At 39.5% G+C, this 17,619-nt stretch overlaps 1 protein-coding gene across 1 annotated transcript in view; it reads right to left on the bottom strand.

Moving 5' to 3' along the window:
• The window catches only part of alcama (activated leukocyte cell adhesion molecule a), a 56,371-nt gene that overhangs the window by 12,192 nt on the left and 26,560 nt on the right, over positions 1 to 17,619 (bottom strand). The window contains exons 2-3 of the mRNA XM_066699472.1: positions 2,521 to 2,627; positions 169 to 385 (exon numbers count right to left, since the gene is read on the bottom strand). Coding sequence (XP_066555569.1) covers positions 169 to 385; positions 2,521 to 2,627 — 324 coding nt within the window. The remainder of the gene's footprint in view (positions 1 to 168; positions 386 to 2,520; positions 2,628 to 17,619) is intronic.

Genomic DNA, 17,619 nt, shown 5'->3' with positions numbered 1-17,619 from the left:
GAAGACAAGCAGGACAGATGGTGAAGTAATGACACCAGTGATGTAGTAAAATAAATACTTTTTTCCTTAAACGTTCTTTTTTGGTTACAACTCTGCATGTACATCAGTTCAGTCCAAAAGGAAGCAGCATCTAAACAGAGAAAGTCCTCTCATCCTCTGAACACTTACTGTACACGTGGACGGTGACGGAGTACTCTGTGATGTCCCCTGGGGTGACGACCATGCAGGTGAACGTGTTCTGGTCCTGCAGTTTGGCCTGGCTGATCAGCAGGCTGTAGTTGGTGGCCACCGAGATTCGGTCCTTGTAATCATTTTCAGCTACAATTTTAACATCCTCTTTCTGTGCCTGTTTAGTCAGAAGATCCTTGTGAATGTCACCCTTTTCCTAAAAAACAAAAACAAAACAAAAAAAACTGATTAATGAGACCAGGAAATTACAAGTAATGCAGGCGAGACTGATTGGTCTGTAAAATGTTGGAAAAAATGATTAGACAGAAAATAGAGGAGCATCTTAATGAAAACAATATTCTTGGAGATAGTCAACATGGGTTTAGACGGGGCAGATCATGTCTTACTAATTTATTAGAGTTTTCTGAACATGCAACTGCAACTGTAGATCACGTGAAAGCATATGATATGATATACTTAGATTTCCAAAAAGCTTTTGATAATTTGAAGACTGATCCTCAAATTGGAAGCTGTAGGCATTCAGGGTAATGTAAGTAGATGGATTATGAACTGGTTGATGTTTAGGAAACAGAGGGTGTCGATTAGAGTCGCTTCTAACTGGAGTGAGGCTGTTAGTGGAGTTCCACAGGGATCGGTACTAGGGCCTTTGCTTTTTCTAATCTATATTAATGATCTGGGGCCGGTTGCACAAAACAAAATAAAATCAGTTTGGTCTTACACCAGGCTTAAATGGGGAAAAAAGTATCTCTTACTATAGAAAATGACATGAAACCAACATGGCAGCACATATGCCAAATTGAAATTGTTAATGAAAGGGCATTTCATCGAGAGAGGAAATTTAAGGGCAGGCAAAACCCTTCTTATATAAATAATTAAGAAATAACACAGGAGAATGGAAAAGCTCTAAAAAAAAAAGTGTGGCAACACTTAATTACATACAAAAGTAATGGAAGTTTGAATAATAAAAACTAAATCTGACAGAAATGTTTAATTTAATTAATAAAAACATACATTTAGGTTGAACTATTACAATACAATTCAAATCTAGTATATATTATAATGAATGACAACTGTATTAACAACCTACAACACTTAATAATTACAATAATACTTTTCTCCTTCCGAATTAAACTCAAATTGCCATTTTTAAACTTTGACTCTGGGATTTTTAGCAAACTTGTCAAATTTGCAGATGGTACTAAAATAGGTGGCTCAGCAGATACAATCTCGGCAGCACAGGTTATTCAAAGGGACTTAGATAATATTCAGTTGTGGCCGACACCTGGCAGATGAAATTCAATGTGGACAAGTGCAAGGTATTACATGCAGGTAACAAAAATGTCCACTATAATTACACTATGGGAGGAACAGAACTAAAACTAGAAGTAACGCATGAGAAAGACCTAGGAGTCTATGTGGACTCCTCACTTTCTCCATCCAAACAATGTGGGGAAGCAATAAAAAAGGCAAACAGACTGCTAGGGTATATTGTCAAAAGTGTAGAATTGAGAACAAGGGCAGTGATGTTCAGACTGTACAATGCACTAGTTAGAGCTCATCTGGATACTGTGGACAGTTCTGGGCTCCACACTTCAAGAAAGATATCGCTGCTCTAGAGGCAGTTCAGAGGAGAGCAACCAGACTTATTCCAGGTCTGAAGGGAATGTCCTACTGAGAGACTGAGGAACTGAACCTTTTCACCCTGGAACAGAGGAGACTATGTGGGGACTTGATTCAAGTCTTCAACATCATGAAAGGCATCGACCACATCAAACCAGAGGAGCTTTTCCAGACCAGCAAGGACACACGCACCCGGGGACACAAATGGAAGTTGTGCTTCAAGGCATTCAAGACAGAAAACAGGAGACACTTCTTCACACAGAGAGTAGACACAATCTGGAACAAACTCCCCAGCAATGTGGTAGAAGGTGAAAATTTGGGAACATTAAAAAGACTGGATAAGATCCTTGGATCACTTAGTTACTAATGGACACCAAATGAGCATGATGGGTTGAATGGCCTCCTCTCGCTTGTACACTTTCTTATATTTATCTTCTTCTGTTCTTAATTTTTTCTTGATATTTCAGACATCATCTCACAAGCAAAACCCCCAAGGCCATGCTCCTCACTTTACCAGCATCTCTGCAAGGGTTTAAAAATATTTACTTGAGGGGCACAGATAACGGCAGAGATATATTTGTTGCTTGACTGTTTTTTTTTTGTTTTTGTTTCATGCACAGACCTACAAACAAATGAAGATGAAGCAGAAGGAAAAGGGTTCACACAAACTCAAGGGAAACATGGAAAAGACGTGGTAGAAACAGCACTTACGTATTTCCATTTCACAAACATTAAATCCTCGGGCATGGGAGCCCCTTTGTTGCATGGCACCTGGATCGTACCTCCGTACAGCGCGGTCACCCCCTCAGAACGGCACACTGAAACAGTCAAAGGCGGGAGGATTAAAAAAAACAACCAATACATTCAGGACTGCACCAAACTCAACGGATAACATTTGAAATGTATACTCTTGTGCTCAACTCATTACTTGCAGACTTTCAAGAGGAGTTATTAACCACTGTGATTAAGTTAACACAGTTTTTGTAAGTTGCAAATCTGTCTGAGCGGGCATGTAGAAATAGTGGCACGCTGTAGTTTGCAGGAGAGATAATACACACATCATTCATGAATACACACATGTATATACACAGGAAAACATGCACCAGGATTGATTTAGCCGCATCAATTGATAAATACAAATCTTTTCCCTATCGAAAGTAACTTTGCAGAGTAGGACAATTAGATTTCATGCCGAGTAAGCTTAATGGCAAGGGATGCTTCATTAAACAACGGGGGAGGAGGGGGGGGTGGGGGGGTGGAGGCTGCTGCTGCACAATAAAACATTTTTCTCATTTTCAGAATGCTTTGTTTCTCCCCTCAGAATAATTAAGTCCTACACCCATAAATCTTATTTAACATTTAAAGCCCAAAACATTTACTGTGGCGAAACAATTCACACTCTCTTATCTAAGTAATGTTCTCAGTATCAGCATGCAAAACAAGGACACTAAAAGCATCCTGGAACAAAAAATAAAAATAAATTATAGAAGCATTGCAAGCCTTCCAACAGGTTTCCCCGACAGCAATGCTAAGATGTTGCTCTATGGGGATCAGTCGGCTCCCCAGATAAGCAGCCCCGCTGACTTTTTCCACTGCCGTCAGCTCTGTTATGAGCACGAATGTGATGCGTTCTGAATTAGTGGTCGGCTACAAAAGGTATAGCTTCACGCACGCTGTGAACAACTATATATGTTGCATTTTTATTTTATTTTTAGTTAACGATCTATGGTTCACAAAAATCTCAAAATATCAATAACCACCATTTCACAAAATCCCAATAAATAGGGCCTGCAATACAGCTGCATTATGGGTAATGTGTTTGAACTATAGCACAGTAGCCAGTCACACTTCCTCCAAAACACCGAACAAGATGTCTTTTCATGGATTTCAATAAAATGGCATCAAAAACAACCAGCACATGATGCACGTCTGACACTAAGGTGTACACAGACACCTCGAAGGATCGTTTTGTAACAACGAGGCCCTTTTCTACGCAAGACTCAAACACCTCCCGAGGGGTTGCCTTGGAGATGGGGTGCAAGGCAAAGGCACTCAGGGTGACAGAGATGAATGGGTTCAGGCAGGAGGGAAGGGTGGAGGGGTGTTTGTTTGAACCCCTTGCGTGAATGCTTTATGGGCTTTAACTTTAAGTCAAATGAGCGGGACAATCAGGGTTCACATTCTGGTCATCCTAGGGGAATTAACTGGAGGAAATTACATTACATTACATTGAATTACAGAGGTTATAAAACTTCCCTGACTAGAGCACGTTTAGTCAATTTAAGACCCTAGTAAGAATACAGGGAGGTCTACCCTCACTACACAGACACAACAGTCAGTGAAACCAAGGATTTTGAGATTTGTTCTAAAAACAGACGTCTTCGTATCGGCTACCCCCACAGCTTTACCTTTTGAAGAGATCAGATTTTAACCCATTTGGGTAAAATATATCAAACAAGAAACATCTATGAATTTGTGGTTCAAGTCCATATGAATGAACAGTGTAAAATGAGAACTTGGTAAAAGGTTTGAAAAAAGAAAAGAAAAGAAGGGTGGAGACAGTGAAACAGGTGTTTGTCCAAGTGCGCTCAGGGAAACAAATGCCTTTGTGCTGAACTGAAGCCAGACTGCTGTTCCTGTGAACTCGGCACTGATAAAGAACAACTAAGACATTTCTGAGAAAATGCGTTTACAGGTTCAGTTGATGACATCCCAGGTAAGGTGACTTAATTGGGAAGACGAGAGAGAGGCGCCATCATCGTCCGCACAGGGCCCGGGGGGGTCTGCAGACAGGCCTGTCATGCCTCCAGGTCACCACACCCACTACAACATTTGTATTTTTACAACAAACCGGAGGGAGAATTGGCTCCCAGACAACAATCGCTCACCACATTCCAACCGACACAAGCACACATCGCTTTTTCAGCTCCAGATATTCTCACAACTATAAAGCTTAATAGTTCCCCATCAGTAAACATGAATACATTATATACACACACAAGAGAATATAATGATTCCATTAGTTTTGGCTAAAACTCTTTGTGTAACCATTAACAAAAGTGTCAGATCCCAAACTTCTACGTTAACAATGTGGACAGAAGATGCCTAAAAGCTTTTTGGAATTATATTATGCAAACACAGTATGGAAAAAAGCCTTTTGACTAAACCTCGAATCAGTCAATGGCTAGATATTGAATATGCATCACTTCATACAGGCCACAGATCACACAGATTACTGTGAATGGGCTTCACAGATCTGCGTTTACTTCGAGGGAATAATAAATCAACGTTCATGCCTAATTTCTGATAAGGTTTTTATCTCTGTTTGATAATACAAAATCCATTAAAAACATACCTACAATAATTCATTAAATTGATCAAATGTCCCTAAAATAAACATTCACAGCAGAGAACCTGGAAGGAGTTTGGGGGGGGTGGGGGGGGGGGGCAGGGAAGAAACAAACAAAAAAGATTGAAGGTTATTAATGAATGAACACAATCACTAAGTCTCACACTGTTTTCTCAGGTTCCAGTCTTAATCCAGAGAGGCCAGCAGGTAATAACACAGCCCTTCCCTCTCCCGAGTAGTAGGGCAAGCAGCCACATCTACACGTTCCCCTCTCTCGGGTGTACTTGTTTAAGAGTTAATCCACCTAAACCGAGGTTCAATCCTCTCATGTGTAACTTGGTACCACCACCACATGCTACCTATGTCAAAAGCACCATGACAACGGCCGGGGTGAGAGGCTATCACCTGGAAAACAGCTGCTCCGCTCCCAGGAGTGCAGGTGGGCAGCAGCCACTGAGCACCGTCAGGACTTGACAACTCGATAAATCATGCCTTTTGTAGGTAATGCAGTCCAGTGTTTGAACAGTTAAAGGCTAGTGGATACTTTAGGGTGAAAATGAAGGTGTCAGAAAAATATTCCAGACTATTCAACACTTAATATTTTCATTAAGTAGTTATTACTATTAGTAGTTGAAACCCTGCAAGTCATTTTGCATAAAGGTGTCTTCAAAATGAATACTAACATTACTACTAATAATTATATATTACTTGCATTAGCATAAAACATTTTTGGTGTTCATATTCATAAGGGAAAAAAGCAGACAATAGTTTAGATATTATATGGTCTGCATATACCTTATAAATGTATGAACACAACATTAAAATAAATAATAAAATGTCCAAGTGAATAAAATGTTTATACTCCTCTTTCTAGTCGATTTAAATTCCAGTCAAATTGTCCTGTCCAAACCCATTAATCCCGGCTCTTTGCAGAACAGACGATTGCTATTGGAGATTTTTTATCAGATCAACTAATCAATCTTTATACAATCAAAGGCCAACAAAAGTAAGACGGCGCTACGAATGCAAGGCCAGGTAAGCAGGCTTGTGTTGGCTTCAGTTGTATTTCACAATGCACCACAAAAAGAACTGAGCATAGGTCAATCAAAACTGAAGATCTTCACAGAGAGTTGCTTTAGTGGGCTGACCACACGTACTCGACATGTTTTCTGCACACAACCCCCTCCCCCTTCATCATGCAACTCTTTCATTTAAAAAATGCTTCTGCAATAGTTACCACCCTTTTCAAACATAGCAAACTGCCCTGGCCATTAAGAGTCCCACAGCATATATTTGCACTCAGTCTGGCTGTCTATAAAGCCATTTGCTCCCTCCTCCATTGTTCAGTTTTTGCTACTGTGTTGCATGATGTGACAAAGACTCTGCCAGTGCACAAGTGCAGTGCTCAGAAACAACGTAAGCTCTTAGCTTTTATGTAAAATGCATTAGGGATATTGATCTGGCTGAGCTTTTATGATGTACACTGTAAACTACAAAATAAGTAAAACAATCATCTTGTCTTAGGAGTCAAAATTAAGAATTTTCCAACGGTTGTGAATGGAATTAACTGATGATAAAATATTTAAACTCAAAAAACACAAAATTAATGGTTTTGGCCTAGGGCTTCAACTCAGTAGTATTATTATTAACCTTAACTCTGACGCACACCAAGAACAACAGTTCACAATCACTCAAGTATGCTTCTTCTGTATTGTATCGCATATTGTCTTCTTGAAATTCAGATGCATTGCTCATCTGTGAATAGGTAAAGTAAGGCGTGTCCTTGGATCAGGACTGTTGATCACACCTCCAATACAGGATCATTATAAAAAGGGGGGATATTTGCATGCACAAGAACATGCCACCTTGAAAATGCAATGTGGTAACAGCCAAGGCTGGCGTTGGTTAAAGAGATACCGGAGCTCCTGTAATTCCCAGAGTGCTAATATGCAATTTATAAACACAAAGAACATTTCCAAAGCCTAGGCTCTGCAAAGAGTGCAAGGTAAAACTATTTAGATTTTGTTTTGTACCACAGCCTTTTTTTCTTTTTTTGTATAAAGTGATAATAGACTAACAGCATCCTTCTCCACTTCAGGGTCAAATTACTCACATTGCGAGAAAGAGGTTTGCAGCAGCCTACAGTACACAAAGGCCTCCTGATTTTCCACAGATTCGTGCTGGGAACATAAAGACGACACAGCTTAGCACTGTTACTACAGCAGCTAACTTATATACGTGTCAAGAGCTGCGAAAAGAACTGCAAAGGGGGAATGCTTTGAGATGGGGGGTGGGGTGGGAAACAGAGGGTTAATTATAAACCAGCATGCACCGGAAGTTTGGGAGGCAAAACATTTAATTTAAGTTGGCGCACATCTGAGTCGCTTTGTACTGGAGACATGACAATTAAAAGTCAGACACAAATGGCCCATGTCTCATCACTACCACTAAATGTGGAAATCTTTAGATTAGCTCTCCCCAGCCACAACCAAAGAAAATACTTTTTTTTTCCTCTAGAACAAAATTAGAAATGTTTCTCCAGTCTCAGAAAGAGATCAAATAGGTCTGCACTGGGGAAATCATTAGATATTTTTTTTATATATTTTTTATGGATTCCCATATAATGTCATGTGAATGATCAAAAGCAGAATTGGATTTATTAAACACTGAAATTGGCAGACTTGAACACACTGCTGAAATTGAGTTGTGTTCTTATCTTTTGTTTAAATGAGAGAGAACCAGCTTATTTTTCACCCTGATGGTAATGAGATTCGGTAAAATAAGCAATACACCACAGAATTAGAATGGATTAGCAGTGCGTTTAAGACACCATACTAGTTTTACAAGCTCATGAATAAATGTTCATTTATCCATTTGAACTATAAAAGTGTATAAAAAACAAACACTTGTGGACTGACAAAGCGCATTTCAAAAAGAGCAACACAATTGCCTGTGCTCTGTTTGTACAGCTTTGCAATCATGATGAGCACAACACCTTTGTGCGATTTATATGTAAAATGTACAGCTGCCTGGCTCCCAAGAAACCAGAGGACTGAAGTGTATAATAAATACGACTTCATTCACAAAAGAACACGCAATAGCTCTTGATTAGTCCTTTGCTTCCTTTCAACAGCTATTAATCTAAGTAGTCCTTGGAAAAAGGCACCCATTGTAGAACTGACCAGCCATCTCGAGCAGTATTTGGAGCTTAAAAAGATATGCCAAAAATCAATTAGAATGAATGAAACATCCCAGAATTGGGTTTTGATTAAATTAATCAAGCTTGCAGTAAAGTATGTAATGGCTTAAGGTTGTATTAGAACACTATTCACTGAATGGACTGAACAGGAAATTGTTATGAATTACTACATTAGATAAAAATGACAGTCGGGACAAGGAGAAATATTTCAATGGCTTGAGGCGTGTGCCAAGTTATTTCTTCTTATTTCTCCTTACAGTGAAACATTTTACATACCAAAACATGAAATGTATGCTCCCTGTTAAACACACACATGCACATGCACACAGCATGAGTGAGATCCCAGATCAAATCTGATGGAAAACACTATGCATCAAATGAGCAGCATCACATTGCCTACTTTTGTGTCTCAGTAATTTTAGATTTATTTATGTGTAACTACAGCATTTTACCGTGACCTTATAGGCAATACTAACATCGCTAAAAACTAAAACTATAGTAGTTCATAAAGAAATGCAAACTGCAGTTCAACTGAAAACTGAAAGACTTAAATACACTTGATTCTCAGGACTTGGGACTCTTGCAACCAAGAAAGACAAAACAGCAGCTACAAGTGGCTTGAGCCTATAGTTTACCACTGTGCCTTCCCTCCCTAGAGCCAAGCCTAATGTTATATTAACCACTGATGTCTAGCTTGCTTTGTAGTTCAAAAGACCTTCAGTCCTTTAAAATGCTTTTGACAATAATGTTTATGTAATATCTGAGTGTTATAAAACCCATCTGGCAAGTTATGATTGGTGTCAAGTTCCCCACAACCTTTTTCTCTTTCTATTCTTCACTCATCACTGTAGTGGGTCCTTCCACTAATTGAAACAACTTCAATGGATTAAGATCGCAATGAGAAAAATATTACAGGAAAAGTGATAATTTGAAGCCTGATTCATGAAGGTTTCCAATACATCTGCTGGATAAACGCATCAAGATAAACCTGCAGTCATTAGGTCAATACTAATACAGTAGTAAGAAAGGTTTTCTGAACCCCAGTAGTTCAAATGTTCAAATGGACAGTTTTTAGTCTGTCTTGTTCTGGATTACCCTGAGCTGGGTGTAATTGTGTTCAATTTGCAGCACAAGAAAACTAGTCAAAGAACTGAAGCCATAATAAAGTGAGATGTTTTCTATCCAACTGTTTTTATTTTGTGCTGTAACTTAAAAATGGGTTTATTATGCAAGAACCCTGCATTTTTGTTTGTCTTTGATATATATATATTTTTTTTAAAGAAACAGATCTGTGTGTGTGTGTGTGTGTGGTTGTGTGTGTGTGGGGGGGGGGGGGAGATTCTCTTTTCAAATGCAAATCTTACAAATCATCTCTCGTAGGAAGTTTGTTCTCCTTGGTTGTCAAATCCATAGGGAAGGCGTCTAATTTTAAGAACGGGGCTTTGGATCTGATCCCTTTATCTCCCTGTAATCCTTGCTTTTATTCCTGAATTTTTAAACCACCAAAAGGCAGGTTTACGCCATTTCCCCTGGGCCTGGGGTTAAAAGCCCAGGGGCAGGTTGAACAAAGCTTTTTGGCATGTGTGCCAGACTGTACATGTATCAAGTGTCGGCAATTAAAACACGCAGTTGTACCATCTGCAACGTCCAACACCCTCCTCACTTCCACCTTAGAGATCCGCACCTTGGCTACAAGCGGATATCAAATGTGCTGCTGGATCATGTTCTCGGCACTTAGTGGACAATTGTACTCTTCAAAAAAAAAAAAACACTTGACATACACCATATGCACGTCAATACAAAATATCGATACATGTTTTACATTGACAACCATCTATATCGATAGACAAACGTTTTCACACTGCAAACTTCCCTCATACAAAAGAGGTTCGCCTTCCTGGATACTGGTAATTATATGATCCCTCATTTCCAAAGAATGATACAAATATCAGACTACAATCATGATTAAAAAAATATATAAAAATAAAATACAAATGTAAAATAATATTATATATATATATATATATAAAAAGATCAGGGTTTAAAATGAGGTTTCAGTTTTGCAGATCATAATTATGCCCATCAAATTGTAAAAGCAGCCTACATACAAATCTGTCATGAGGCATCACTGATGTTTTCCTGTCCTGTATGGTGTAGCCAGTTCAGCCGGTTGTGTCAAGGAAGTGTAGGCATCACTCTAGTAAGGAAATAATCATCTCGTTGAAGGGCAAGTGCAATTACAAAACTGTGAAAACATACTTTCAACGGGCTCTTTGTTCAGCCCTGTTCACTGAAGATGGCAAAGAGAAAGATCTTGACTTACAGTGAGCCGTCTTTTACTTTGCCCCTTTCTCCATATCAGGCATGGTTTTTGACAACCTGCTAATAGTCTCCTGGAGATTTTAATATTCTATAGTCAATAAGATGGCCTTGATGTAAAGAGGCAGCCTGGGGAAATAAATGGTAGCAGAACTGGTTTGAACCAGTTCCTAATCAAACAAGGCAACGAAAAACACCTCAACCAGGAGCACATGATCGGCTCCGTTTGCATGAAGAGATTAAACTTTTGAATAATAACAGCTTCTGCATTGTCCGCATGCTGGCGCGTCCTGTGAACCTCTGTATATCCCAACCCAAGAGGAAAATCAAAGAAACAAATAATACAGAGCTAAAGTGCTTACAAACTGTAAGAATGTGTACTGGTCAGGACCTGAATCTTGTGGGAGAATTTCAGCTTCATATTCAGATAGAGACTTCAAATCAGGACAATGCAGTATAGGTTTGTGACAAATGTTATTCACCCTGTTCAAGTAAATCTATCTTGCCATCCAAACTCTTCCCAAATCCTCTATTCACAATACATATTTAAGAAACCGAACTCCACTTTTTTTTTTTTTTTTTTTTTTTTTTTAAAGGGCAGAGTCAATTAAAGTTAGCCCTCCTGAAGAATAGAGCAACCATAACCCTGTGCTGCTTAGCAACTCCATTCAGATTTTATTTCTAGAGTGCAATAAAAAAATTGCATAGTCAATAATGAGAACAGGGACAGATTTAAAAAAAAATGTGCTTTTATGAACATCAAGAAGTCAAGGGATTGTCAACATCAGGTTCTTTTTCAAGCCACTAACACTGGTCATGTCAGGAGGCAGACCAGTATAGGACAAATGGTGTCCACTGCAGATTATTCTCAGATTAATTATTTTTGGATCAAAGATTGGAGTGCAATGTTAGAAATCCACAACAAATGTTAAAGTCTCTAAGCACTTCAAACTACAGTGACCTAAATCTGCATTTCTTTTTTTTTTTTTTTTTTAAATGAGTGGGAAATCAATTATCTTGACTATTGTGTTATTACTGATAAGGTGAGAAACAGATAGGCGATTAAAAAATGCTCATCAGCTGTAATGCATATAACTGTACTGCAGCAGCCCTCCTCTTCTTCCCTGACTAACGACAGCTTCCCCCAGTGAGTTTCCAAGTCTGGGATATTCCTCCAATACAAGAATACAGTAATCATTAGCACACATTCACCCATCAAAGGCAGGAAGGGATCTCGTTGTTCAGGTTCATGAGGAATGACCCAAGTCATAGGAAAGATCTCTAACATACAAAAGGCGTTAACAAAAAAATCCCATTTAATAACTCTTTGAAGTAAGGTTTTGTTTTGTTTTTTCTTCCCCAAATAGAGCAATATATGACATGAAAGAGGGGAAGACAATCCAAGGATTACTGGGAATAGTTCAGTGGTTCAAACCCCCTATACTTCCAGTTAAAGCTACCCAGGGGTTTCCAGGTGTATAAACTATTAGCTTGCTTTTAACTCTCAAGTGTCTGGTACAAAAAGTTACACCATTGATATTACTGCCCAACAGGCTATCTTTCGTGGTGATCACATACAGGCGAATGGGAATACTGGATCCTTCCCTTGCCTTTGGAAGCTGGGATGCAAGAGGCTCTCCTTCAATAAGCATGCTGTACTCTTTAGGTTTTAATATAGATTGTCATCTTCATTGTCCTTCTATAGTATTATTAACAATTAATCTTCTCCATGTTAACACCTTTAATACAGCAACTGCAGCTGTTCATAGGTATGTTAGTTAAATCATCAGTTTGACACTGAACATTGTTCTAGAACAAGAGTCATTCGTTTAATAAAGTTTTAATATAGTTGAACTGATGTCATTAGAAATTCACCTGGCGAACTATCAGAATGACTTGGGAAAGGCATAAAAACAGCTTTTAGCATTGCACCTGTATCCCCCCGGGGAAGCAGCTGGGGTGTAAAACAATGGTTATGTTTCGATGGTACACAATCTTTTGAAAAGCAGCTGCATGATTACAACATTTTTGTGAAAAATATATATACATTATTAAAAGTAAAAAATGCGAATGCACTTTTCCTTTTGTGTGAGTACGTATACAGAAACAAAGCAGTCTGAACAAACCCTGCTTTGTTACTGAAAGCACAGAAATGATGTAAAATATTTTCAAGGCAACTTACTTTCTGTTCTCCAAGGCTTCACTAAATTCCTGCCAGAAGTTCCTGGTGTAGGCCTACCTACAGCTTTACCTCCAATGGAGCACACAGACTAATTAACCTATGTGGGACTCTCGCGTCCATGTAAAGGGACGCCAGCTAGCCTGCAGTGGCAAAATAATTGACTTAATAAAATGTACCAACATCCTCCCTGAATCCCTGTGGCACTTGCTGGGCTATTTCCAGAAGGTTCCTCAGTCGGCAAAGTGCACCGTTGATTAGCTCTCTCCATTCCTATATTACAACTTGATTAACTAGCTGCAGCAAAGCACTCTGTACTTAGAGAGATTATCCATTTGTCTTTTTCAAGCCTTGTCCACCCCTTCACCCCCCTCCGCAAACGTATAGAATATAGCATTTCATATTTATGGAGCAGGGAGGAGGCAACGCACAACCACCCCCGCACAAGGACAGTTGTTCATTTGCTAAGTGTCTGGCTAAAAGATAACTGCTGAGAAGCCATTATATGATTGTGTCATCCTTTTCCATAAAGCTGTAAGGCTTCAAAAAAACACGTTAGAGGTCGACATAAGACACCATTTTAGTCATGTTTCCAGTGAGGGGTGGGAATAAACATCCAAACTGATAGCATTTCTCCAGTGTTCTTTCGAATGGCAGGTTGCAGAGGTCCCAATAATGCTGAAAGTTGGTGTCAGAACATTGGCATTTCTGTTGGGTAACGCACCACATGACTACCTCCAGGTCAACAATGTGTACAGCTTCAAACTTATTCCCATGTACCCTCGAAACATGCAATCTTGTTCTCATAAGAGAAACTGCTTTTGAATTGGGACCTGTGGGAACATGCATGCACTCCTTCAGCCATTTTGTTTCCACATCATCTAAGAAGCACCCATCAGTGAACTACCATTTTATAGAATATGGAGGGAGGGGGTGTTAAGCTTTCCACCCTTTTGCTCTTTTGCATTAAAGCAGCTGGATTCAATTCCTTTACCTCTTGTAAATCCTTATCTATGGATTTTGTAACAGCATGTTGGTTGAGAGGAGGAGAGAGGGAGGTGCTCTAACCTGGTATTTTTCTGCTCTCACATGTATACAACCTGCCACATTGTAGCTTCAGTGAAACCCAAGTTCCAGTCATACCTTAAGAGGACATTCCAGACACTAGGAATGCTACCTGCATAGACTTGTAACTGCAGCGAGGCCGAGACCTTGCTATTCTCATTAAAAAAAAAAAAAAAAAAAAATCCTATTTTGCTAATCAAATAAATGACCTCAGTACCGTTGCCAACAATAGCACAAAAATGTTTTCTGTTACACCAGAGGATCTGGCAGAGAAATGTAAAAACACAAACACCAACGTTAAAGAGTAAGAATGCACCATAATTGCCCTTGCCCTGTTAAAGCGTGTTTCTCAATATCATTGCCAGAAGTAATGGCCCCGAGGGTTTTTTAAGCAGGTTTTCTCCATTTTCCCCTTCGTCCACAACACACACTATCTGAGCCAGTATCATCTGCTTAACAAGAGCTCCAATAAAAACAACAACAACACAGAACAAAACAGCTGTCAACTGCAACATTTTTGAGTCACAATGCATCAGCACAGTATCAGAGGGATTTCTGCCCAATTACTGTTTACCGGCACTGCATCCACATTATTGTGGAAACACAAAGCAACTGCTGTTGTTGTGGTTTGTTTTCTAACAAGACATTCATTTGCAGTCTTCAAGTAAACCGATTCATGTAAAAACAGGTAATCGTTACACGAGAGCCAGAATCAGTCAGTCAAATAAGAGAACATGTTCACATTGAGGGAGAAATTGTGGAAAACCATCAACCTACCACCTTCAGATGGAGGGGCGGTTAATTTCCAGAGACAGGGTACGTGAATAAATATTATTGTTGCTCACCTAAGCAACCTTGCCACCATCATTTAAAGGGATATCTGAATGTCAAAGGTACTGTAAGGCCCACCAAAACTTTAAAATAATTCAATTTGAGGTTAAAGCACACCTGCGAGTAAAGAGAAGAGAAGAGAGGCAATTTTCCTACAATAGCCCTGCAAATAAGGCCCCTGTGCAGGTGATGCCAAATCCACTGCAGCCAGATCGTTGACTAACTCAGCCTTGGGAATGCGTTTCTAGGAGTTCAGATCAATGTTGGCAGTCACAGCTCCTTGCCAATGTGGCAGCGTGCATTGTGCATTTAAAGAGGTGCAACAGATTTAGTTTCCGTTGACAGATTTTTGCCCCCGCAATGGAGTGTGAGGAGGTATTGAAATAGAGGCCCTTGGGGCTTGCCAAGCTACAAATTTAAGAGGACTATTTATCTAAAATGTTTGTTTGTCAAACTCAGGTTTCTTTTACCTTCAACATTCAGGCAGTATCCATCACGGAGTGGCATAGAAAGCGGGGGATTTCTGAAAGGTTCCAACTCCTTTATGTCTGCATTTTGAAGTAAGACTTGCAGCTTAGAGAATAGGCGACCCACATAGACATCAATGAGATGCTTTGACTATGGAATACATAAGACATACTACAAAAAGGATTGTGCGTTTAGTTTACTTTTTAATGCCCGAAGCCATGTCCTGGTCAGAAGCATACAAATTTTCCATAACTGAAGGGATTGTTTGTGAACAGGTGCTGCATTCTCATTATCCACAACCACTATGAGTCACCTGCACTACAGACAAAAGACGGAAGAAAATATTCACGTCTCCTCACACTCTCTCCCTCAAGTGTGCTCGGCTACGTGTTCATTTGATTTGATCTTCGGCTTGAAAGCAATACCCAACCTAAATGAGACCATTCCCTGCACAAAAAGACAACCAGAAATAAGCACAGCCATATTTTCATGCAATGCAAATGTATGAAAATAAAAGCAGACCCAGGTAATCAAACACAGAGTGGCAGAGAACCCCAATGAATTATTATTCTATATTTGGATTTAGTCTGATAAATGTGCTTTGGTTTTGTTCTGCCATGTAGTTTATGTAGGCTTATATATCTTAGGCTTAAGTTGGACTTTAGCCTCATTAATTAGTCATCTGGAATGCAGGAAACTAAAGAAGAACAACCTATTAATCCAGTCTAGGGCCGGACCTCTATTGCTTGTTCTCCTGATAGAATAAACAAAGCCTTGTACACGGTTGTCGCTACTTCTTGGCAAAATCAATTTTCTTGTTTAATTTATAATAGAAGTTGGATTAATGAAAGAGAAATTAAACCAAGCATGACACTATGCTATGGTGGGGGGTTCGCGGTCTCTCTGTGACCGGAACAGCTGAGAATGACTAACCGTTTTTGTGGAAAGTTTCCTATAGACCCAGCAGGTGCTAGGATGAGCACTGCATTACCGCAAGAGGGGGAGTGTATCAATCAGATGTGACTAATGCATAATTCGTTGTGCACTTGAGCAATGGCCAGACTTTAATTGGTTGAAAGATTGAATTTTGCAAAGACTCCATCCCTCTCACCCCATCCACTGTGATACATATTTCTAACCCCTCTTCCAATCAAATTAAAGCACCACATTTTGGTGGCGGGAGGGATTGGTTAGTATGCGATTGGAAACAGGCGGTGGTTTAAAAGCTATAGACATCTGTCAGGTTCAGAATGCATGCACTCCAAATAAAGCCCATTAAGATTTAAATTATGTATGCGTTTGGAGGGCGAGCAAGGAGCAACGTCCCCCCCTGAGGAATTACTGTAATTCTTCCGATGACAATTTGGGCTGCCTTGACAGGACCGGGGAGTCAGATCAGAGACACTGAGGCATACACCACATCTATCACTCCCTCTATTGAACTGCTATTAACAGGGATATGCAAGGCCATTTAAACAACAACAACAAAAATGCAACAAATAGCCCTGGGAGATCGCTGTGCTCCAAATCGAATTTCTAAGCTGCAGGTAGACAAACAGTTTCATTTCCCTGCAGCTGCTTTCCATGGTAAAATGATTAGAACATTTTTTGCAACACGATATTGAACATAAATGAAAGCCGCATACATCACTGTAATGCTCTGCTTCATGACTCTTTCTGCAGTGAAAATGAAACTAAACTTCCTTCAAATTACTTTGCTAGGAGTGGAAGAACTCCAGTCATATGCATATGTGAAATACAATCTTGGGCATCAAGACGTAATTGCAGAAATACATTAAAAAAAACATTAAATTTACTGCGAGATGTTTTCTTGTTTCTTGAATGGTTACAGTGTTGTACCCGTCAAACACATCTTACCTTTTCAAAATACAGCCATTTGTTTGTTTTTCTTCACAAGAACTCGTCCTTGGTATGTATTCATCCATTTCTTATCACCTACCCTGACAGAAAACACCCAGGTGGTCTTCTGTGCCGGCATAGTGGCCCAGTCTGCATGTTAAGACCATGAGATGAAATATTTTGGGGAAGTGTTCAAGATCACTCATCTCAGGATTTCCATTTTCAAAACTTGTTCCATGAAGATTGCGAGTCAAAGGTTTGTGATACACATCCTGAGATAAGGCACCACTATTTATTTCTCCGCCCGTTTGATCATGGATTCAACAAGTCCCTATTAGCTGCTGTATGCTTGCTTACATCCTATCAACAGGGACCAAGATTAATTGCTGAGTGCTAATCTTTTACTCAATATGTGTCACAAGTGTCATTAATAAAAGTAATCTTTAATGAAACTGCACAAAACTTTTAAACTGAGATTACCTAGTGTATGTGAATGCAATGTGAACACCAATCTGATTATGCATTATGAGACTGGCAAAA

The sequence above is a fragment of the Amia ocellicauda genome, chromosome 3 (genome assembly GCF_036373705.1).
Source record: "Amia ocellicauda isolate fAmiCal2 chromosome 3, fAmiCal2.hap1, whole genome shotgun sequence".
NCBI lineage: Eukaryota > Metazoa > Chordata > Actinopteri > Amiiformes > Amiidae > Amia > Amia ocellicauda.
The sequence above is the reverse complement of the archived record's forward strand: the minus strand, read 5'-3'. Positions and strand labels throughout refer to the sequence as shown.